This window comes from Lathyrus oleraceus, chromosome 4, assembly GCF_024323335.1.
Source record: "Lathyrus oleraceus cultivar Zhongwan6 chromosome 4, CAAS_Psat_ZW6_1.0, whole genome shotgun sequence".
Lineage (NCBI taxonomy): Eukaryota > Viridiplantae > Streptophyta > Magnoliopsida > Fabales > Fabaceae > Lathyrus > Lathyrus oleraceus.
Window position 1 is genome coordinate 64,207,682 of NC_066582.1, and position 26,958 is coordinate 64,234,639.

Consider the following 26,958-nt stretch of genomic DNA (forward strand, 5'->3'; position numbering starts at 1 on the left):
TTCCTAATATTATATGTAGATGACATATTACTCATTGGAAACGATGTCCCTACCTTACAACAAGTGAAAACTTGGTTAGGGAAATGCTTATTTAAAAAGGACCTGATTGAATAAGCATATATATTAGTAATCAGGATCTATAGAGATAGATCATAAATACTGCTTGGCCTAAGTTAGAGTACATACATAGACAAAGTGTTTAGATGTTTTAATATGCATGATTCCAAGAAATGATTCATACTTATGCAACATGGCTTGTGTCTATCAAAAACACAATCCCCTTCAACTAAGGAAAAAAAGGATCGCATGAATAGATTTCATATGCATCTGAAATAGGATATATCATGTATGTCATGTTATGTACTTAAGTAATTGAGAATGACTAAGGACTCATTCTTATTATATAGAGGTCAGGAAGAGCTTGTTATAATTGATACACATATGCTAGCTTGCAGACATATAAGGATGATTTTAGATCCTAATATGGTTATGTGTTATGCTTAATTAGTGGTGTTGTGAACTGGAAAAGTTCAAAGCAGGATACAGTTGCTGATTATACAATCGAGGCCAAGTATTTTGTTGTCTCAAATGCCACAAAGGAAGTTTTTTATATCAAGAAGTTCATTGGTGAACTTGGAATAGTCCTTAGCATTGTGGACCCCATTGATCTCTATTGTGATACTAATGGTGCTATCACACAAGTAAGGAGCTTAGATCTCACCAATGATCCAAACACATACTTAGGCGATATCATCTTATTAGGTAGATAATAAATATAGGAGATGTGAAGATATGTAGAGTACCAACACTTAATAATGTTGTTGACCTACTTACACACAAACATTATCATGAAAATGTTTTGTTAGATCACATAACATTTTTGTGACTTGGGTAGCAGTGATGTGTTTCTAGATACCTCACTATTTATTATATTAAATGTGTGATTTAATATAATTTCCCCTACAGGGTCACAAACATAAGGACATATTGATGAGAGATAGAATAAATAAGGCACATTGTAAGGTACGATGTATTTAAGAGAACTAAAGAACACTCTAAGCTACCATGCACTTAAGTGAATTGTAGAACACTGTAAGGTATGATGAACTTAAGTGAAGTACATAATATAATAAGGTATCGATCACTTAAGTGAAATATGGTATACCATAAGGTGCGGTACAATTAAGTGGTTTTTTTATCTTGCAGCCCACATGATTGGTTCTATAAATAGAACCCTTGTACATAAGCTTTTATCCTGACCGTAATTTCTCTCTTTCTCTCTCACTCAAAGTGTTTATTCGTAGCATCTAGCACTGGGATTGAAGACACTCTGTTCGTGTGGACTGAGTTGAGGTGTTGTTCTTCATTCAACGCTCGTGATCATTCCTCAAATTCTCCATCAATGGTGTTAATCACCACAATAGGTAATTGTTATATCACTAATCATGCATCATTTATAAGGATCAATTAAAGGTTTTTTTTGTTTTCTGTTGCATTTTGTGTCATGATTTTTGTAACACCCTAAACTCTGACTCTTAATATAAAAGAAAATTTTCACAGCTTAGGATGTTACTCAAAACCAAACATGCAACTTCAAGAGTATTTTTCAAAAACTTTGCAGCGGAACTCAAAATATCTCAAAACATAAAATAATTATTTAAAGAAAATACTCAAAGAAATAACTTTGAACAACAACTTAAACAAAACAATGCACGACGTCCCCAATGTTACAGATCAGAGCATATAAACTACTAAAAAAGTAAATGTAAATATAAACGAAGACAACCTCCAAGGCCATCTTCCAATCTGCAAACAACTGCTCATGTTGAGGACCTGATTGTCTGTACCCCAGAGGAGCACAAACGTCACAACAACAAAAAGGATGGTATTACACCTTATAAATGATAACGATGAAAAATAGCAGCATGATGATAAACAAATATAACAATAATATTAATGCGTAAACACATACACGGATACAAACACATATATCATTCTCAACATATGAAATGCTATTATGCACCAACTCCTTCACCTATATGCATGTGGTACCAAGTTTTTGTGGATATCAGAAGTATGTTACTGATTTCTTCCACGATCTCAGGTCCCTCACCTGAATCGACGATCCCCACGAAATATATCTAAGACACACATCTGGTCTCTCAATTAGACCAACGATCTCACCAAATAGAGTTGAGGCCACCAAATGGACCAAAGTCCCACCAAGCTCTAATGTGTATGCATGCATGGAAATGCTAGTAGTCAAACAATACAGTTCACCCAAACAGGTATAAATTACCCAAAGTTATTTAAATGATTATTCACCCAAAATAGATTCCGAGTATGAACCATATATCATCAATAAAGGCATCCAAAAAGAATCACCGTTTTAATAATATTTCAATTATTTCTCCTCAAAAAGGTAAATTTATGTTATTACCCAAAATTCTCAATTTCTCAAATTACTCAGGGAGCTCAAAATATCTCAAAATTTTATAATTCTCAAAATTCTCAAAAACTCAAAATTCTCAAAAACTCATCAATAAAGTAACTCACTATTATTGTTATTATTATTATTATTATTATTATTATTATTATTATTATTATTATTATTATTATTATTATTATTATTTGTGTCAGACCATCAACATGGTAATAGTTTCAAAGACTCATAATTTCTCAAAAAAATATTATTTTCTCTAAACCCTCATATATTTATATTTTCTCAAAAACACTTAAATAATCATTATTATTAGTTGCGTAAGAGCATCAACATGATAATGACAAACATTTTCCTCAATTTACTAAAAAATAATTCAAAATTTTATAAATATATTATATATTTTTTAAAAAAAATCTAAATATAATTTGTCACTTACCCTGAAAATAAATATTCAAATTTTATAAATAAATAATATTATATTCTTAAAAATATAAAAATACCTAGATATAATATATCACTGGCCATGAAAATAAATATTCAAATTTCATAAGTAAATTATATTATATTCTTAAGAATAGAAAAATATCTAAATATAATATGTTGCTTGCCATGAAAATAAATATTCAAATTTCATAAATAAATTATATTATATTCTTAAAAATAAAAAATATCTAGATATAATATGTCACTTGTCATGAAAATAAATATTCAAAGTGTTAGACTAGAGATTTTTTTTAAGTAAACATTCAGATTAAAGAATTTATATTTAAAAAATTAAATAAAATTTTGGGAAAATAATCAATGTTAAAGATTTAGGAAATTGAGAAAAAGAGATGAAAAGACTGCTCAGAAGAATACAGTTATTACAGTACATGTACACAATTCTCTATTCATCTTAAAATATCACCTATTACTGTGATTAGTCATAAAACTCTAAATACCAAATACAATGTTATCATCACCAATTTTATTATTTAATGACCAAAAAGGATTTTCCCAAATCTCATTTGGTCATCCAAAATTTTCAACGACCTATCAACGTGATCAAATGGAACTTATCTCATTTGATCACAGATTGTAACAACGGTAACTAATCCCCCTATCTTAATCGGAGGTTTCAAAAGTTCTTCATATACCTCCCTCTCCAAAGTGCTCATTCTCGCCTATCAAATGTGTGGTTTTCCAAAATTCCAATATTTCTCTGTAATCCTAATTTCAAAAATCACATATATATATATATATATATATATATATATATATATATATATATATATATATATATATATATATATATATATATATATATATATATATATATATATATATTCCAAATATTACTATTAAAATAATCAGTTTCTTTTTACTATTGAAAATGATCTAAATTAAATAATTATTATAAAATATTCTAATTAAATAAATATTTCGATTTAATAATTATTTAATTAAAAATCTTTAATCAAATTCAAAAACTCGAATTATTTCTAGTATTACTAAATATTTTAAAACTAACTAATTAACACTAATATTTAAATAATTCTAATTTTTTAAACTCTACTCTTTCAACTCAACTATTTCGGTAATTGTTAAATTACCAAAATACCATTATAACATCCAAATCATTAAAAATAATCCAATTAATAAAATAAATCACACCACACGCAACACACAAATATCTTAATATTTAATTAAAATATTAAAATAAAATAGGATGCTACAATTTTCATTAACCTTTGTGTATGGAAGTAGGAGCTTTTTGAGGGTTTGCTTACCCTTATCCATGAGGATGTTTGTCGTGGTCGAGATGTTGCTTGGGTATGAAAGTCATACCAGATTAAGGGTTTCTTGGTTATTTCTACTTATGATAGCCTATTAGATTTGTGTAGGATCGGGTAAGATATGCCTAAGAGGGTTGTGCTAGGCTTATCTAGTGTTTGGAAGTGTTGAACGCCATCTAAAGTGGTGGTGTTCTCTTGACAACTCAATCGAAATAAGTTCTTGGCTATGAAGAATGTCCTAAGGTGCCAAATTGTGTCGGAGCCTAGTAATGGGTGTGTGTTAGGTTGGTGGAGTTGGCAGATAATCTTTTTGTTTTGCCATCTGGTATTGAGATTTTAAGTGGGTTGAGTGGCCGAGGTATCTGCCTCACTCGATTATAGGGTTTTTGAGATGTTACATGGTTTTAGTCTTGAAAAATAAGCTTCTTTAGCCTTGATCTTTGGTAGGGAAAACTTGAAAATAAGTTTTTGTGGTCTGGGTTATTTGGAAAATGTGAGATAATGTTATTTTTGGTAGAGAAAACTTGATGATTAGGGCTTGTTTGATTTGATTTTGTAAAACTGTTTTTTAGTTTTTAAAATTTGAAAATAAGAAAATTTGTTTGGTAGTCTAATTTTATAAAATTGTTTTTGAAAACTATTCTCTATTGAGAGTTTTAAAAACTAAAAAACTAAAACAGGTTTTAGAGGTTTTGGTTTTTAGTTTTGGAAATTATGATGAGGAAAAAACAAGGAAAAATGGTACACTTTTTAAAACGATTTTTAAAAGTAGAATTACCAAACATGTTTTATTTTATTGTTTTTCTTCAAAACTCTTTTAAAATTGATTTATAAAATAGTTTTTAAAAACTATAAATTTTTCAATTTTTAGATTTTAGAAACCAAAAACAATTTCTCCAAACAAGTTTTTAACTTTTAAATTTTTAAAACGATTTTTAAAAACAGAGCTACCAAACATATTTTATTCCATTAGTTTTTTTAAAAACAATTTTTTAAAACTGATTTATAAAATCATTTTTAAAAATAGAAAATCAAAACTCAATCAAACGGGCCCTTAATCACTGAATATCTTTGATTATTAGTTTGACTTGGAAATCGATTTATGGTAATGCTTTAGATTATGCCATTTTCTAGTAGACCGGAAGCGAGACCTGCTTAATTGGTTAGGCAATTAGGGATTTGTTGTGGGGTTAGCTGCCCATTTTTTCTGTTTTGTGGTGATATTTGTGCCTACCTTCTTGCAACTTGTTCTCTCTGACTGTCTGTTTTTCCTTGTTGATTCATGATAGATTTCATAAGCTCTTGAATTACTTTTTTTCTCTTAGATGTTCGTTTTGGTCATTTTGACTTTTATGTTATTTTTCTCTTATTTAATACATTTTTGTCCTACTGTGTAATCACGACTGGTATTCTCTAAGCACTTGTTATACTTTTTGTTACTTTTGTACATTTGCTATTTTCCTTACCTTTTTTTCTGTTTGATTTTGTTTTTTTCTGATTGGTTGTGGTGTTTATTTATTGGTGACCTTTTATTTGTTTTCTTGATAATCCTCTATGTACTTCTTGTGCTTAAGGATTATTTGTATTTTGATAGTTTATACCTTTTCTATTAATATATTATTTTATTTTTAAAAAAATTAGTTCATTGACTAGTTTTATAAATACAACAAATCAATCGGTCAACTTATTCAAAAAAAATTAACTAAATATATATAAGTTAATTTATTTATGATCAATACCAAAAGAAATATATATCCATAAATTATTAATAATTCAAATAATATAATAAGTTAATTTACTTATAATCAATCCCAGACAGAATATATATCCATAATATATTTTCTCTTCCGTGTGTGTTAAGTTTTTCTTCTTGTTGGACTTTTATTAATTGGTAAGAATGTTTAATTAGACCTTTTACTAGTAATCATTTTGGACTTGTTCAAAATGCATGGCATAGGGCTCTGGTGCAAATGGCCAAATAGGAATATTAAATTTGTTTATTTTTAAGGTTGTGGTGTGAAGACTGAAGATATTTCAAAAGTCGTCATTTACTAGCAGCCTCAAATTATTCCAACTTAATTAGACTTAAAGATTAAAAGCCAAGTCCAATATTAGGAGTCATTTACTACGAAGTTACTCCCTATCTCTCTTTTCTCTTCTATAAAATCAATCAACAACCACATAACATACACACAAAAAAACAACCAAATCAAAACAAAAGAAACCTTTAGCTAGCTTAATCTCTCTTTTATTAAGATGAATAAAAAAAGCGAAAATGAAACCCTAAACACAGACACAACAACAGCTGCTATAAGTAGCATAAAAAACAGTAGCACTGGTGGAATTGGAAGCCTCATAAAACTACTCCCGACAGGGACAATATTCTTATTCCAATTCTTAAACCCTGTTGTCACCAACAGTGGTCACTGCAAAACCAGCAACAAGTACCTTACCTCAATTCTACTTCTTACATGCGGTTTCAATTGTTTCTTTTCAACTTTCACAGATAGTTACACAGGATCTGATAAAAAGAGACACTATGGCATTGTGACAACCAAGGGATTATGGCCTTCACCCGAGCCGACGAGTTCAGTTGACTTATCAAAGTATAGGCTTAGGGCTGGTGATTTTGTGCATGCTGCTTTGTCTTTGCTTATTTTTGCAATACTTGGACTTCTTGATACAAATACTGTCCACTGTTTTTACCCTTCTTTTGAGTCAACTCAGCAGCGTCTTCTGCAGGTTTTGCCTCCAGTTATTGGTGTGTTTGTTGGTTGGATATTTGTGATATTTCCACAACATAGACATGGAATTGGATATCCTGTTACTACAGATGATTCTCATGAATCATCCCGAATATCTAATAATACAGAGGAATCCCCACAAAATCCAACTCATAATGTTTAGGTCTTTCTAGGGTTTACAGTTTGTGTTGGTGTGTGAGTATCTTGTGTAAAACAATATCACAAATCATTCTGAAAGATAGATTTCACTATTTCAGTATTATCTTGTGCAAAATTTTGTATTTCACTATTCTCAAATCACAATCCTTAAATTGAATTAATTCAATTAGTTATTGAATTAAATCTAAATTAAAGATTATAATTTGGAATAAGTTAAAAATAATAATTTTGAAGTATGTTGAACCCCATTTTAAATTATAGTATGTAGATTGTATCTAATCTAATCGATAATTAAGTATAAATGTTAATTAATTATTAGATTACATTCAATTTAAAAAAAAATTTTAAAAATTATTTTAAGAGTTAGTTGATTCTCACTTTTATATATATATATATATATATATATATATATATATATATATATATATATATATATATATATATATATATATATATATATATATTCAGGATCAAATGACACAAAGTGTCAAATTTAGTAATATGATCCCCCGATAATTTTTTAACCGCATATTCGTATAACAAATTTCACTGTTGGATTGAAAACTATTATCATATAGGTCATATTTATAAAATTTAATATCAATCGAAAATCATTTGGCATGTTAATAAGATAAATAAAACCGAACGTCTTACAAAACCTCATGAAAATCGTTAATTTTTATCGATCTCTTTAACCTAATAAATGATTTTTTTTATGTAAAATTATATAGGTGTGATATATATGATAATATTTTTCAATCTAACAATGAATTTTACTATTCGGACATTAAACTAAGTTTGACACCTTCATGTCATTGGATTATGATCCAACGGTGAATTTTGTTATACGAGTATGAAGTGAAGAGTTAACAAAGGTGTTATGTTACTAAGTTTGACACACTTTGATGTCATTTGATATATATATATATATATATATATATATATATATATATATATATATATATATATATATATATATATATATATATATATATATATATATATATATATATATCTGTGTGTGTGTGTGTGTGTGTGCGTGTGTGTGTATGTGTGTGTGCGCGTGTGTGTGCGTGTGCGTGTGTGTGTGTGTGTGTACCTTCATGTCATTGGATTATGATCCAACGGTGAATTTTGTTATACGAGTATGAAGTGAAAAGTTAACAGAGGTGTTATGTTACTAAGTTTGACACACTTTGATGTCATTTGATATATATATATATATATATATATATATATATATATATATATATATATGTGTGTGTGTGTGTGTGTGTGTGTGTGTGTGTGTGTGTGTGTGTGTGTGTGTGTGTGTGTGTGTGTGTGTGTGTGTGTGTGTGTGTGTGTGCGTGTGTGTGCGTGCGTGCGTGTGTGTGTATGTATGTGTGTGTGTGCGCGCGTTAATGGGTTATGATCAAATGACATCAAGGTGTCAAACTTAGTAAGATGACACCTCTGATAACTATTTACCCCATACTCATATTACAAAATCAACAATTTGGTTGAAAACTATTATCATATAGATCATGCCTATATAATTTCACATCAATTAAAAATCAATTGAAATGTTAAAGAGAATAATAAAAATTAACGATTTTCATGAAGTTTTGTAGGAGGTTAGTTTTTATGCATCTCGTTGACATGTCAAATAATTTATGATTGATGTTAAATTTTATAGACATGATCTATATGATAATAACTTTCAATCCAACGATGAATTTTATTATACGTGCATAGGGTGAAGAGTTATTGAATGTGTCATGTTACTAAATTTGACACGTTAGTGGGGTTCAACTTACTCCAAGAGTAAGTTTTTTTAACTTACTCCAAATTATAGCCTTTAAATTGAATCTAATTTAGTGGTTATAAGTGCATAAAAACATCAAATTCGGTAAATCTTAGGCCAATCATAATAGTTAAACAAGTCAATCAGTCCAACAAAACAATCTATTTTGAAACCTCGTACCAAACAAACCTCTGGAGAGAGTCAATTGGAGGGAGGAATACACAACCACTTACAACAAAAGAAGGGAAGTCGTCTACCCAACACACGTCTAGATGCCTAACCACTTGAACTGGCACTGCTCTTAGTCTAACAAAGAATCTTCAAAACCCACAGTATGTCCATGAGCCCACTTCTACACCAAACTAATGATCAAGGTCATCTAATGATTAACCGACTCGAAAAATAATAATTTTATTTCGCAAATTCCAAATAGTTCATAACATAAAATCAGATCGAGACCAAGGTTAAAGACGTCAACTTACGTTGACCCAGACCCTAGGTCAACACCAACATCCCTAAAATTGAATATTGCAAAGGCTCAGGGTGCTCACCCACTTAAACACTCTATACCAGATATCTGAGGCAACCTCACACAAGACAAAAAGATGACCAGACGACTCTACATGCCCCATGCACACTCCACACCTCGAATTAATAGAACCAAACATAATTTGTCTCCTTAAGAGATTCTACCTAGTCAATAACCTGTTCTGAATTAATTTCCAAGAGAACACTATGACTTTAGAAGGAGCCTAACTCTTCTAAATATTAGCAAGACCCTGCACCACCTTATCCGACTAGAACTAGCCAAAGCCAAAAGGCTATCATAAGCACATATTATTCAGAACCCCAATTTTAGATTTGATTTCCAAACACAAACATCTTTCAAGCATTGTCTAACCGCTAAGATGGTGAAAAGCAAATCCTCAAAAAGTTCCTCATTCCACACTAGGAAAGAGTGTCTCCACCTAAAATTCCAAACCAAAACGCCTTCCCAAGAACCTAAAGCGCCTACCGTTTGAGATTTTTGCTCGGAGATTAGAGATAACCTTTTTAAAAAAAGACACTAAGAAGGGTTAACCCAACCAAGGTGTCATGCTAAAACCTAGTCTTTTGTCCGTCCCTAACCACCTTACTACAAGAAGATGCAAACTAGTCAGACACTTGATTAGAGGGAGACCAGAGGAGAGAAATTCCTTTACGCCAATGAGATACCCTCCCCATGCCTCATAGCTTACTCACTAACGGGGATCCAAAACCCAAATAACCATACATATATGAACTAATATCTCTCTATAACGAAAATACATTCTCAAGAATTCTCCATCTCCACTTACTTATCAAGGCCAAATTGATAAATCTAGAGATCCTTAAACCTTAAACCATATGCTCTTTTGGCCTTAAAAACATTCTCCCATTTTACACAAGCAACCTTCGCTCCACCTTTAGCGCCTCCCTGGAGAAAATGCCTTTGCAAACCAACCGACTTTGTCTAGATTGAGCCTGACACCTTTCTGAAAGACAAAAAGAAAATTAGGATTGAATTCAACACCAAGTTCAACAAGACCGATCTTCCACCTAAACTCATAAATCTATTTCTCCAAGAAGTTAATCTCTTATAGACTAGCTTCACAAGAGGATCTTAAGTTCCTTCCTTCTTCAGGTTTACCCCCCAGAAGCCTTAAGTACTTGAAATGGAGGAAACCCGCTTTGCAGTGTAAATACTCCTCATACCTATCTAGAAAAGGCTTACCTACATTAACTCAAAACAAGCAATTCTTAGCGGAGCTCACTTTAAGGCCCGAGGAAAGCTCAAAGCTTTTGAGAAACGCCTTAATGGTCAAGAGTTTCTCAACCAACAGAACCCACACCATCATTGTATCATCAGAATGCTAGAGATTGGACACCTCTAACCCTTCGAAACCCACTTTGAAATTTTCAAAAACTCCCACTGAGGTCGCCTTTCTCAAATAGGAACTCAGACCCTTCACCCCTAGAAGAAAAAGAAGGTGGATGCCTCATTGCTTCAAACCTTTATGAATACTAATCTCCTATGTTTGCGACACATTCATCAAGAAAGAGAGGCTTCTCGAAAACACACAAACTCTAATCCAAACTCTCCATCTACCATCGAACCCAAATCTCTACAACATAGAATCCAAGAACGGCTAACTGATTGGATCAGACGCCTTCTCAAAATCCGCTTTGAACATAAAACACACTTTTGATACCTAAACAAGATTTAAAACTTCATTAAGAGCAACCACGCCATCAACAAGCCGCCTTCCCTTAACAAAAGATGATGGCTCATGGGAAATGAGCTTCCCTAACACCCTTGCCAACGTGGCGATCAAACACTTATGCCACCAACTTATACTAAGAAACACGTAGGAAAATGGATATAAAATCTCCTAAATCTAAAGGAGACTCTAACTTTAGGATAAGAGCAACAAAATAGGACATAAGACGCTTCAATAATATTGCATTCTGAAAAAATTAGCCAAACATCAAATAAACTGAAACCTTAATTAACCCTTAAAAGTTCTTATAGAAAGATAAATTTAAACTATCATATCATAGACTACTGTACATATCCATTCCAGCAACCACTTCATCCATTTCAGAAGAAAAAAAAAGGTATTTAGCCTCAACTGACGATAGGCAAGGAAATGAGACCCCATTAAGGGAAGGCCTAGACACCCCAGGGTCAAAGAAGTGCTCTGTAAAATACTTAGAGATCTCCCTCTCGATCATTATAAACCTTATTCCACCAAATATATGTTGGTGTAAGTCCTAGAGGCCAATACTTTTGGTACTTGTATCGAATTATTTATTAATAATATAAGGCTTTTTCTTTATTATGCTTGTTTAATAAAGTCCATAGAATATCTAGTCAGTTTAATGTATCAAGTGTGACTTAATCATGAGATCCCATTAAACATAAGGACATTATTCTTAAAGTATTTGTACTCGAGCTTTGTTGTGAAGTGGGATAACATTAAAGCATTAAGACTATTATGTATATAGACTGATGATCACATCTCATGGATCATGGATAACGAGTTATCAAGTCTTAAACATAAATATGAATATTGAGAGTAATATTTATACTGGATTAACCCCTTATGCGAATACTATAGGGAATGTTATGCTAAGTGTCATAAGTTATTCTCATAGTGATAATGGTGTATACCATCCTTTGACCTGAAACCACTATGTACCATAGATGTAGAGTCGAGTGCCTTATTGCTTATCAAACATTGTCCGTAACTGGATGACCATAAAGATAGTTGATGGGTACTCCACGAAGCATGCTGAGGGACATGAGTGACCTAGATGGAATTTATCCATCCTGCGTAACAGGATAAATGTCTACGGGTCCAATATTGAACTGGACAAGGATGACACGGTTTATACCTTGTGTTCAATATAAATATAAGGGCAAAAGGGTAATTGTACATATAAGTATTATCACAAAAGGATTTGTCAGATCACGTGACATTTTTGTGTCTTGGGTAGCAGTGATGTGTTGCTAGATACCGCTCACTGTTTATTATGTTAAATACGTGATTTAATATAATTGTCAATGCTGCGAAAACCTACAGGGGTCACACACAAAAGGACGGATTGATCAGAGATAGAGTAACTAAGGAACACCGTAAGGTACAGTGCACTTAAGTGAATTATAGAACATCGTAAGGTACGATGTACTTAAGTAGAATACGAAATATGGTAAGGTACCACGCGGTTAAGTGATTTTGACATATTATAAGATATGGGCTACATACACTTAAGTGGACTTTTTAGCTTGCAATCCACACAAATGGTTATATAAATAAAACCCTTGTGCAGAAGAATTTGTGCAGTTGCAATTTCGTTTCTCTCTCTCTCTCTCTCTCTCTCTCTCACTCACTCACTCACTCAAAGCCTTCATTCGTAGCAGCTAGCACTGAGATTGAAGGAATCCGTTCGTGTGGACTGAGTAGAGGCGTTGTCACCATTCAACGTTCGTGATCGCTCCATAGATCTGCATCAAAGGTTTCAATCGCCACAAGAGGTAACGATTCTATCACTGATCATGCCCATTTGTAAGGATCACTAAAGGAGATTTTTTTTAAAATTCCGATGCGTTTTGGATCGCTCTTCTCCTTCAATATATCCCATCCACAAATCAACCAAACTATTCCTCCCACTCATATGCTTAACATAAACATATAAGAGTCGAGTATTAGCATCCTCATTCTTCAACCAAGTCAACCTATACCTCTAGAAAAATGAGAATATTGACATCAGATAAGCCCCCACAACTCCTGACAAACAAGCGAACTACTATCTAACTCCTCCAAAGAAAGAAACTTAGACTTAACTCTCACTCCAAACACTCAAGTTTATCATATCACAAATTAATCTTAAAATCCAAATTACCGAACACCTCCTTATTCTAGACCTTAAGGGACCCTTTAAATGCTTACAACTTATCCTTAAGCATGCATGCTATCCAACCCTCATGAACCTCTATCCTTCAAGAGTCTCTAACCACCGACTCAAATCTAGAATCTCCCAACTTGAAATTAATAAACCGAAAGGGTTTAGGGTTGAATCGTCACTGGACCAAATTCTGTCACCTGGCTCTGATATACATGATGCATGAATGAAACAAACAAATTTAATACTAATCTCAAACCTCCAACTCCATTATTCGTTATCGGTTCCTCTCTGAACCTAAAAATCAGCATGAATATCACCAATATATGGTCAAAATGATGGATCCTCTCTAAACCAACATCTCAACACAACTCAACATTTTATCATAACTCGTCATAATAATTAAATTATGCAATTTCTCAATAAAACTTATCAATACTCATCAACGACATCAAAACAACATTGAATAAACATCGGAAGCAAAATTTACTCGAAAAATTGAGTGAACGAACCTAAATTGGTCAAACAAGGGCATGACGGTCAACCCTACAGGCATGATGACCTTCATACCTACCCACCATCCCTCTCTCTCACAAAACTGTCATCTCACTAACGCTCGAGTAAGGAACTCATCCCTGAGGTCCATGAAGGTTTTCGTGTCACCATGTTGATGCCCATCAACCTGGTTAACACAAAGATGGTTGGCTCGTCCTGAAGGTGATGTCAGTCACCACTATACAGAACGCAGATTCTACATTTTTCACAATTGGAGCACTTTCAAAGCTCCAGTTTCGATTTCAGAAAACCCAAAACTCATAGCAATTCAAATATATCATTTATACAATATTAAGCACATCAATTTTGCACAGATTAATCATTTAACAACAAATCATTCATACTTTTCATCAAAATATCACATAAGCATATGAACATCAAAAAACAGAAATTTTCATACAATTTCATACTAAAATCAGTCACTAATTCCATCATAAATTTCACAACACATCACAACAATCAAGAGAGTTTTTTCACAAACCATCTCTCGATTCAATAATTTCATCAAAGAAGAAAAATAAAAAAAAATAAAAAAAAAGATAAGGAATCCTCTCTATACTTCATTCCCCAAGTATAATTTTGTTCCACCCGATGATGCATGCGCTAGAAAGAACTTCGAAAAACGAGGTAATGCAATATTGAAAAATAACCTAAACAAGGTTCGTGTCACAAGGAAAAGACCAACATGGATTAATCTGAATTTGTGGAATACATTATGTGAGCATTAGGGAACTTCAGGATATAAAAAGAAGAGTATACATGCGAAAACAAACCGAACATCTGACTGTGGAGGTTTTGGAATGTCCCTACACACTTTGGCTCTATCACCATGTCCAACATAGAGCTAATTTGGTAAAGTTTATTTTGTTTATATAAATCTGATGTGTACGGTGTATATGACTGGTTTTGTATGCTGTTAACTCTGTATTTCTACGACATATGTTTGTGCTTTTGACTAGTTTTATGTGGATCATTTTTTTTAAATAATCATTTTTTTTTAAAATTCAAAAATAACCATAATTTTAAAAAAATTACAAAAATGGGCACTTTTGTGCCCTAAAGACACATGGGCGCCACCCTAGATGGTGTCTACCCTTTAGTTGGAGGGCAAGTCGCCACTAGGAGTGGCGCCTTCTCCTATTTTTATTTTTTTTTAATTTTTTTTTTGCTTTTTTTTAATTTTTTTTTTAATATGTTTTTAATATTTTTAAATCTTTTTTAACTTATTTTAAATTTATTAATTTATATTTATTATAAATTATATTAATTTATATTAATACATATATATAAATGATATTATTTACAAGATATATATATATATATATATATATATATATATATATATATATATATATATATATTAATTTATATATACTAATTTAATTTATAACTAAATAATATTATTTATAAATTATTAAAATATATTAATTTATATACATATAAATAAATAATACTATGTATATATTTGTAAAATACACAAGATATATATATAAATATATATATTAATTTATATATATTAATTTATATTAATAAACACAATATATTTATATTAAAATAATACACAAGACAAATATTATAAAGTTTAATTAAAATGCATTATTAATTTGAGATTTTTTACATATTATGCGGTCCCTGGTACGATCCGCACGAGGGAGGTCTAACTACTCGTCTAGACGGCTCACGTGGTGGTGGTGCTTCCCTATTCCCACCCCTAGTCCTAACGCGTCCCCTTGCCCTTTGCCGTTGTGGTTGGGTCGAAGTCCCTTCAATGCTGTAGGAAAGGCGGATGCCCTCTGCGCCCTTAAAGCTTTGTCTCGGTGGGACAAACTGACTCCTGTTGGGTGCGCCCTCGAAATGTGGCCTTTGGTAGTTGAGGGTTGAATCGGGTTGGCTAAAGAACAATGTCTGTTGTGGTGTGTAGTAGTCTTGTTGGTAATCCTCTTGTATACTTGTGTCGGGGCTAAGTGGAAGACTGGAAGAGCCCGGGACATTGTCGTGATGGAAGTATTGGGATTGGTGTTGGTGGGGGGATTGAGTTTGTGGTAGGTGTTGGGACTGTTGATGGTGGTGGGAATGTTGAGGTTGGTGTTGGTAATCTTCATGATATTGGGGTTGAATTTGTGGTATGTAGTGATGATTTGGTTGGGGGGTGGACATGTGTTGTGGTGGTTGTTGTTGGTAATACGGTGGTGGTGGTTGTTGTTGGTAATACGGTGGTGGTGGTTGTTGTTGGTAATATTGTGGTGGTTGTTGTTGTTGGGAATATTGTGGTGGTTGTTGTTGTTGGAAATATGATTGTTGCATTCGGGGATCGTCCAAATAGAACGGGTCAGACACAATCATTTCTGGATTTGTATTTGCTCTATACCAATCCACATATTCCCTTGTCGGCTTCATTTCGTTGGGCGCCACCGGAAATTGTAGAACATAGTGGGTACGCTCTTTCCACATTTTACGGAACTCCTTTGCAAATGCCTTCCAATTTTGGACATACCACCGGTGGCTGACTTTTTTAAGATGCCAAGGTTCCAAAGACATTGGGAGGCCTGGGATTTCTTGATGCATTCCGAATTACAGTTTGACACGGTCACTTTGGTGCATCTCCACAGTGGTGAACCGCATGATAGCCGTTTTTGCTGTCCAAACAGCTGCATCTTCGGGGTTGGGTTGATGTTCCAATCCCAAATATGGTCTTCAAATAAACTGCAAAGAAAAAAATAAATATGTTATTTATTGAGAATGCTTGATATTAATAAATTAGTTAGAAGATGAATGATTTAGTGGTAATACATCTTGTGCTCGGAGACGATCCAAAAGTTGATGATAAAATATTATTTTATTTTTCGGGGTAAGACTGTAATCTAGTCCAGTTGCAATGAACCTAAACAAAAAAAGATAAATAATATTATTTACAAATATTTATAGAATAAATATACAAAATGAAATAACATCATAAATTTACCTAGTTGCGTAGGGGAAAGAGTAGACGTTAGGATTTTTGGGGGCTAGCCTCGACAATCTCCACCACCCCCATGTTTGGAGCAAAAAAGCACATCCAGAAAATGTACAGTGGTCATTTTGTGCATTTTTACACAAAGAGCTATATAGGAAAGCCAATACAGCGGAACCCCAACTATACGTGCTTATTCTATCTATGTCCTCGAGAAAACTCAAGTACATAAAGTTTATGCTATTTCCCGTGCCTTCGGGAAATAGCAAGTTCCCAAATAATAACATAATGTAAAACCTTGTTTTTATTATTTTTTCTTGTTCGGATGAATCCTCAATCAAAATTATAGCGTCGTGGTAGAATTGGAGGCTCGATAGTTTAATACCCTGGCCCCTTGCTTTCGCAGATCCCTCACCCTCGACTAGATCTACGCCCAACTTTTGAAGACATTGTTCGTTGGGCTGTTGAACATATCCAGTCACAGGCTTACCATCTATTCGAAGACCCAAAAGCATGTACACGTCCTCTAGTGTGACGGTACATTCACCAGTTGGTAGGTGAAAAGTGTGTGTCTCTGGTCTCCAACGTTCACATAAAACAAGAATAAATTTCACATCAATTATGGCATTTACCACATGCATAACATGACCGAACACAATCCCCTGACGGAACTCGTCTAGAAGGTAATGGAATATTCCATAGACTTTTCTGGGCATTCCGTCCCTGCATCATCGGTTTCACATTCTGCAAGCCGCTTATTCAAGTCGATGGAACTTGGCTGTATGGGAAATACAAAGGATCGTTACTGATGGCGGTCGCACAAGATGGAAATTCTAATATTTTCCCAATAGCCTTTGCATTAGTAGAAGGAGAAAGGGCTGCTGCTTGGAGTTTCTTTCTTAAGAATCTCCGAACGCACGTGACTCCACAAGCTGGCATCTGTGTGATTTCTGACAGGCACGCTTCTATAGACAGTGCATACAATAATCTAGCAAATGGTTGGCATGACCCCCCGTCTACGCATGTCTACCGCATCAGGCATATTGCTCAAAATTTTGTGCGGGAGTTCAAAGATAAATTCTTGAAGCAAAATTTGATAAACGCGGGGTATGCATTAAACCAACCTGGATTCCAATACTACCGCCGGGAAATAGTGTTGGCAAATTCTGATGCAGGGAGGTGGATCGATAATATTGACAGAGCAAAGTGGACTAGGTCATACGACGATGGGGTGAGGTGGGGCCACATAACAACAAATCTTGTGGAATCAATGAACGGCGTCTTTAAGGGCATACGTAACCTCCCGGTAACCGCTTTGGTGAGTGCGACCTATTTTTGGATGGCAACGTTGTTCGTAACAAGAGGCAAGCGCTGACATGCAGTGTTACAGACGAGTCAAGTGTATAGTGATGCCTGCATGAAGTTTATGAGGCAGGAATCTGCCAAAGCCAGCAGCCATCGGGTTATAGAATTCGACCGCCATGGCCACACTTTTAGTGTCAAGGAAACAATTGACCACAACCAGGGGTTGCCCAGACAAGAGTATAGGGTCTTAATACCAGACTGTTGGTGCGACTGTGGTCAATTTCAGGCCTATCGTATGCCTTATTTCCATGTCATTGCAGCGTGTTCACACACCCACTTCGATGCATTGTCGCTAGTGTCTCCCATCTACAAAGTTGCAACATTGCTAAATGTATACGACAATCCCTTTCCGGTGGTAGCATTGGAGGCATATTGGCCAGAGTATGACGGAGAAATTGTTTGGCACAACGATTCGATGCGGCGGAATAAAAGTGGTCGCCCAAACAGCATGCGCATTAGAACTGAAATGGACGTCGCAGAGAAAATACAGAGGAAGTGTAGCATATGTCGACAACTGGGGCATAATAAGAACAAATGTCCATATCGTGGATCTAGTTCCACAACATAGTTTTCATATTCATAACTTTGTGTACCAATGCTATTTATCAATAAAGTTTACTTTTTATTCCAAATAGAAAATGACATTGGAACAACAAACACAAACATCTAACATTAGAACAACAAATACTAAAACAAAAACAAATACTGGAACAAGAACAAGTACTAAAACAAGAACAAGTACTAGAACAATAACAAATACAAGAACAACAACACAAAAAACCATTAAAATCTAGGAAATTACAACAGTTAACACTATGTCATCTGATCCATGCATCATTTGGATGCAATCAATGTCGCTTTCAACTTCAACCCACCAACATATCGTTTCTCCAGTTTCAAATGAGAACCTTGTTCTAAGCCTCTGAATCCTTCTGATGACTTCACCAGGTTGATAATCTCCCTCTAACCAAGACATCAAGGACCTTTTTAGTTGGTCCAACGAACGGATGTTCCAAAATTTCATCTCCATTGGGGGTTTGACAGGCGAGAAAATAACATGCCCATCCCTTTTTAAGATTACTGGTTCAGGATCCGGCCGCCTTGATGATGTTCGTTGCCATGATGACGGTCTGGGGGATGCCATGAACTCAACTTGATAGAGAAAGTGATAGGAAAAAGTGGTGAAGAAAATGCAAGGAAATAACAATTTATTTATAGGAAAAAATCTAGGTTGTACACCAATGTACTTAACCCTAATTAGTGTCGCACTTGATTAATTAGTCTTAAGGAGAATTAGGGTTTGAATTAGGTCATAACTACCAAACTCTAATTATAACCGATCAATAAACCCTAATTATAATTGATTAATTAACCCTAACATGATTAACCCTAATTCTCTCAAAAATTTATAAATAATATTATTTAGTTATAAATTAAATTAATATATATATATATATATATATATATATATATATATATATATATATATATATATATATATATATATATATATATATATATATATATATATATATCTTGTAAATAATATTATTTATATATATGTATTAATATAAATTAATATAATTTATAATAAACATAAATTAATAAATTTAAAATTAGTTAAAAAAAGATTTTAAAAAATTAAAAAAAAAATTAAAAACATATTAAAAAAAATTAAAAGAAAAAAAGCAAAAAAAAATTAAATAAAATAGAAATAGGAGTAGGCGCCGCTCCTAGTGGCGACTTGCCCTCCAACTAAAGGGTAGGCGCCATCTAGGGTGGCGCCCATGTGTAATTTAGGGAAAAAAAATGTCCATTTTTATAATTTTTTTGAAATTATGGTCAATTTTGAAAAAAAATTTAAAAAAATAATTATTTAAAAAAAATCTTCGTTTTATGTGTCGTGTTTTCGTTGCATATGTTCTGTTTGTAAAAAGACAAGTGAAAATATCAAACTCTTATTGAAACAAATATATACTAGCATAATGTAAGGCTTCTTCTATGGACTGAATGTTAATATTTTAGCAGCAAATTACAGATATAGTATTTTACAATTAATTCATTGCCTTATGTATATTGGGTGTGTGCCTTATATATTTTATATCTAATTCATTGAAACAAATAAACTATGTCTAGTTTGTTTATTTATAGATTCACACACTTGTTTTTTCATTACTAAATTTATATCATATAGTTCATTGAAATTTATATCACATAAACCTTCGCGAGAGCATGTAGTTTTAAGAATATATTTGAAATTGAAAGGCATCTTACTTTTAGAGTATCCAAATACTCATAAGTGAAAGATTATTTAAATTATTCTTGAATTTTACAGTAAGCTGGTTACAGCCACACTTTTAGAAGAAATAAAAAAAAATAAAATTGACACTTAATAAATATCTTGTATTAATTAAATTATTAGAAGTGTTTATGTATTTCCGTGTGTTTAGTGGCGGGTGCATTTCTTTGCTACTGCATTACATATTTATCTTTTGTTATTAAATGTGTAGGTAATTTTGTTGTCGTACCCCAAATTTTGATAATTTGTTTCTTAACCTAGACCACTAACATATTCGGAGTTGGTATAAGTAATTTGATCAGTCCCAATAACTTAAAAAGTCAAAGGAAAACCATTTTGACGTTTTTTCTGATACATCTTGATTAATTGATAATCTGATTGTTTTTATAAGTGACTAAGGTTTATGCTATTATTATATTTTTGCTAATTTACAATTAAAGGGATTTTTAACTTATGATTAACTCGAATTTAGTTTAAGTTTTTTTAAGATTAATTAGGTTAATATTTATTAATTATATCATTAATCAACTTTTATGAAAATATTTATTAATATTATATTAGATGATGATTAGGTTTATTAGTCTTAATAAGATAATTAGTTTATTCTTATTAGCTTTTTAATCCATTTTTTTATGTTAAATGGGTTGGTCAAAGGGTTGACTAGAGCCCAAGTCCAACTAGGTCAACACGAGACCCAAGTACAAATCAATTGGATCAGACAGACCTAAATCCATCATTCTATCGGGTCACACCCACGACCCGATCCAATCCCCCAATCCCCAATTCAATCCAGAAACCTTAAGTCATGAGCAAACTCAAAGCGGAAAGAATCACAACCTTCAAATTGAAAATGCAATCAAATATTTTCAGAATTAATTTGAAAATTAATTACTCGATATAATAGGACACTAAATACAATCATATCCAAATTCTTAAAAAAAAACCTAAATCAAATTACAATCAATTTATTACAAAATTTTCTAAAATTAATTAATCCAATTAAATCACTAAGATCTAATTTGATCTATAAATACATGAGAAATTAGATGAATTAAAGACATAAAAAATTAAGAAAATCCTAAGCACGTTATTGCCCCCTGCAATTCTCAACCTCCATTAAAGCTCTAATCAAACAGAAATTAGGGTTTCACATTGAAACCCTAATTCCTCTGAGCTAAACCACAACAGAACACCATTGATACCTCGCACAAAAGAAATAAAAGGGTGGTAAGAAGAAGAGGAGAGGATTAGAAGAATTATAGACAAAAGACAATTGAATTAAATCTTATGCCTTCCTTGTCACCAACACTATCCTTCAAGTTCTTGCCAATGAACATTAGATCCCTCCACCATAGTGATTGCTTTGATGATTTATACTTTTCTTCATCCATCCACAAACTCCTAATGATGTCTCCATATTTGTGTTGAATGATTCCACTCCATATGGCTTCTTTGTCTTTGATTTTCCTCCAGATCCACTTGCACAATAAAGCCACATTAAATCTCTCAATTTCCTTCACACATAGACCTCCCACTGCCTTGCTCTTGCACACAGTTTCCGAGCTTATCAAATTTATTCCTTTGCCAAAGGAATTGTCTTTGGATTCTGATTAGTTCCTTCTTCACCTTCTCAAGAATCTTGTAGACAGAGATATGATGTATTGGTAAGTTGTTTAGGACAAAGTTCAGAAGGGTGATTCTACCTCCTATGAACTTGTTAACTTGCTTTTCATAATAGAGATGACATGCTTCCAAGCCTCAAATCTTCTTGGATTAGATCCCACTATAATCCCCAATAATTTGAAATGAATGTTGTCAATGCTGCAGAACAGGAATTGTGATGCTGCCACTATGGAGTGCGGAGACAAGCCAATACCATATAGTTTACTTTAATGTTAATCCTAAGACCAGATGCCATCTCAAACCCTCTAAGTATCGACTTTATAGCCCATAAGTTGCTCAAAGATCCATCACCAATAATAATTGTGTCATCTCCAAATTGCACTTTATTATTATTTTTGGGAATGTCAATATCCTCCTTCATTTTAACTCACCCATACATACAACTACTATTATTTTTTTATTATTTTTATCTTACATACAATATTATATTATTTTTTGTCATGTACACTTGTTTTTGGAACAGTTAGAGTCCATCCTAAGCTTATTTTATTACACTTCATATTTATTATTTATTCTTTTTATATTAATCTCAACAAGTACTATCTACCTTTCCTATATTAAATTGACAATTGACATTGCCCAACATAATAATATTAACCTACTCTATTTTATCTACCGCATAATTGAAAAAAAAAATCAATTAAAAAAATTTATAAATTACAAGGTAAAATAAATTATTGGTTCAAATATTTATATATAGATTCAAATATATAAGTAATGTTAAAACAAAAACAATATTTATATACGGAAAAAAATACTTTGTTGATTAAATTATTTATATATACAGGAAAAATATTATTGTTATAAACGAAAATAATTTTAATTATTCCAAATATTAAATAATATAAATTTATCGATTATTTTTTCAAATATGTGAAAAGAATAATGAAAAATACTATTGTTATAAATAAAAACAAATTTATTATATTTTGAAAACAAATACACATATTAATTATAGAAAACAAATTTTAATTAAATAATAACTTATCTTTTTTTTAATCACTAATTTAAAATAATTATATCATAAATATGAAGTTACTAATCAAAATGTTAAATAATAATGGAAAAAAGTTTATTATTAGAGTCTAATAACTTTATAAATAATTTCAAAATAAATAAATAAATAAATATATATATATATATATATATATATATATATATATATATGTATATATATATATATATATATATATATATATATATATATATATATATATATATATATATATATATATATATATATATATATATATATGGTAGATTCAAATATTTTTATATGTGAAAAATAATTATAGACATTGATTTATTATTTTTTTTTAAATGTAATACTCTTTGGTTGAACAATTCAATTTTTTAAATTTCATTTTTATTATATCTGGGAAAAATGTTTGTACTATATTAGTAATCGTGCGAACGAGTATCCCGCCAGTTTATACATATAATATATAGGTTTTAGTTTTTTAATATTTTTTCTTGTCTTGATTTTTGCACAAGAATATTTTTCTTTCTTACTTGTTGTCTATGGTGTTACAGTGTGTGGAAAAAGGACGTTAACATAGAATGGCTCTTAAATTTATTCATAATCTTTTGAAGCATATTGGTATCATAAACAACTTACTTACACTAAATTAATTCATAAAGATGATAACAATATCTAGTTTTGCGTGATAGCTAGAGGTAATGTTAATTCATAAAGATTGATATTCAAATTTGATTATTAATAACCTATTAAATATTAACATTGTTTTAATCAAAAATACTATTTGGATATATTAAATATTTAAATTTTATACTTTGGACATCCATATCAAAAAGTAAAACCCAATTTGTCTTTATTTTTTAAAAATCACACAAAAAAATTACTTTTAAATATCTCTTAAATAATTTTTTACATCAATGTTTTTACATATAAAATTCATTTTTCTAAAACTCTCCCATATTATTAATAAAACACACAGTTTGAGAAAAATGATTATGTGATGAAACAACATTTCTTTTAACTCTTCTCATCTTTAAGATTATGTAGAAAATCATGTGGTGGTAGAAGGGTGAACAAGGAAAGAAGTGGAAAAATAGAAACTTGAGAAGTGTGATTTATGTAAATGAGACCTGTAATTCTTTTTACTAATATTAAGTGTATTCAATTTTGGTGGTTAAAAAATTGGTTGGTGAATTCCTAGTTTCTAGTTTCTCTCAATTCTAAAAAGAAAATTGATTTCATTATATATTTAATGCAAATCAATAACTACCTGAATTGTCTAGAGTTAAAGTTTTAGCCTTAGTAAGTGACAGATGGGTACCTGAATCCCAAGTCACACCTACAATAATGAAAATTTCAAAATTATTAGGAACACACCAACCTCTATTATTAGTTCCTCGATTTTTATTAAAAGTTGCATCCATATTACATTTCATTCACCCATGACTTGGCAGATTCCAAGTAGTAGGATATTGATGGTCATTTCTGATATCGTGTAGTTGTTGAGCCATAAATTATTCTTGCCACTTATGAAAAGCTAATTAACTCAATCTAGGGGTTTCCTCTACTTCATTATGTCAAATAAAGTCATTCCTATTTTTCCATATCCCATCTATCATAACTGCAAATCTTCATGCATCCTTCTTATCCTCCTTACTACAAATATCAAAGATAATAGACTTAGCATCATGAAAGAAATGTAAATGAGGGTCAATAAGAGTGGACAATCATGTTACCCTTCTGTTGGTGTAAGCCCTAGAGGCCAATACTTTTGGTACTTGTATCGAATTATTTATTAATAATAAAAGGCTTTTTCTTTATTACGTTTGTTTAATAAAGTCCCTAGAATAGCTAGTCTGTTTAATGTATCAAGTATGACTTAATCATGAGATCACATTAAACATAAGGACACTACTCTTAAAGTATCCGTAGTCGAGCTTTAGTGTGAAGTGGGATAACATTAAAGCATTAAGACTATTATGTTTGTAGACTGATGATCACATCTCATGGATCATGGATAAAGAGTTATCAAGTCTTAAACATAGGTATGAATATTAAGAGTAATATTTATACCGGATTGACTCGCTATGAGAATACTATATAGAAAGTTATGCAAAGTGTCATAAGTTATTCTCATGGTGATAATGGTGTATACCACTCTTCGACCTGAAACCACTATGGACCCTAGATGTAGAGTCGAGTGCTTTATTGCTGATCCAACGTTGTCCGTAACTGGATAACCATAAAGACAGTTGATGGGTACTCCACGAAGCATGCTAAGGGACATGAGTGACCTAGATGGAATTTGCCCATCCTGCGTAACAGGATAAATGTCTATGGGCCCAATATTGAACTGGACAAGGATGACACGGTTTATGCCTTGTGTTCAATATAGACATAAGGGCAAAATGGTAATTATACACATAAGTATTATCACAGAAGGAATTGTCAGATCACTTGACATTTTCGTGTCTTGGGTAGCAGTGATGTGTTGCTAGATACCGCTCACTGTTTATTATGTTAAATACATGATTTAATATAATTGCCAATGCCGCGAAAACCTACAGGGTCACACACAAAGGACGGATTGATGAGAGATAGAGTAACTAAGGAACATCGTAAGGTACGGTGTACTTGAGTAGAATACGAAATATGGTAAGGTACCATGGGCTTAAGTGATTTTGGGCATATTATAAGATATGGGCCAAAATACACTTAAGTGGGCTTTTAGCTTGAAGCCCACACAAGTGGTTCTATAAATAGAACCCTTGTGCAGAAGCATTAATAGCGGTTGCATTATTTTCGTTTTCTCACTCTCTCTCTCTCACTCAAAGCCTTCATTCGTACCAGCTAGCACTGAGATTGAAGGAACCCGTTCGTGTGGACTGAGTAAAGACGTTGTCATCGTTCAACGTTCGTGATCGCTCTGTGGATATGCATCAAAGGTTTTGATTGTCGCAAGAGATCTGCACCAAAGGTTTCAATCGTCACAAGAGGTAAATATTCTATCACTGATCATGACCATTCGTAAGGATCTCTAAAGGAGAAAATTTTAATTTCCGCTGCGTTTTGGACCGCAATTCTCCTTCACCTTCAACATTGGGACGTCTCGCTACAACCAAAGAACAAATGTCAATCATCTTCAGGACTATTCTCATAAAATTGAAAAATTTGCGGACAAGAGACATACTATTGTCGGAGTCTATCACGAGTCGGTAAACAACTTATACAAATTCTCTATATAAGATGTTTGACTCTATATGAGGCTTTAATATTCCAGAGGCTACACCAATCTTTATCCCATCTTCCATTAACATGACTCTTACACAAGCTTATCCATAATCTGTACCCCGAACGCACACTATAAATACCATTGTGTTCATCTTTCCAAACCATAATATCCTCCTCAACATCATCCACCAAAGGTACCTGTAATATATCTTCAACACCTGCATAGTTAAATAACTCTCTTATAATCCTCATATCTCATTATTTTGCATTAGGCAACATAATATTTTTAACAATAATACCATACACACCTTGCTTTTGGGGACCCCTTATGCAACCATCTCTACTCCCCCGAATCCAAGGTTCATTCATTGCCATGATGTCACTTCCATCCCCAATACTCCACCTACAACCTAAAGACAAAACTTCACTCGCCTTCCAAATACTCCTCGACACAAAGCTTGGATTAAACTCAAGGTTATCATCCAAGAAAGAGGTTTTAGGGTAATACCTTCCTTTGAAGATTCTAGACACAAGAGCATGGGGATTTGTTAATAGGTTCCAACC

General features: G+C 32.3%; 1 protein-coding gene across 1 annotated transcript; it reads left to right on the top strand.

Moving 5' to 3' along the window:
* The first annotated feature begins 6,364 nt into the window (after positions 1 to 6,364).
* On the top strand, positions 6,365 to 7,218 carry LOC127073372 (protein DMP2). The gene has a single exon (XM_051014526.1). It carries the CDS (start codon positions 6,475 to 6,477, stop codon positions 7,123 to 7,125), a length of 651 nt encoding a protein of 216 aa, XP_050870483.1. The 5' UTR covers positions 6,365 to 6,474; the 3' UTR covers positions 7,126 to 7,218.
* Positions 7,219 to 26,958: the final 19,740 nt, after the last annotated feature.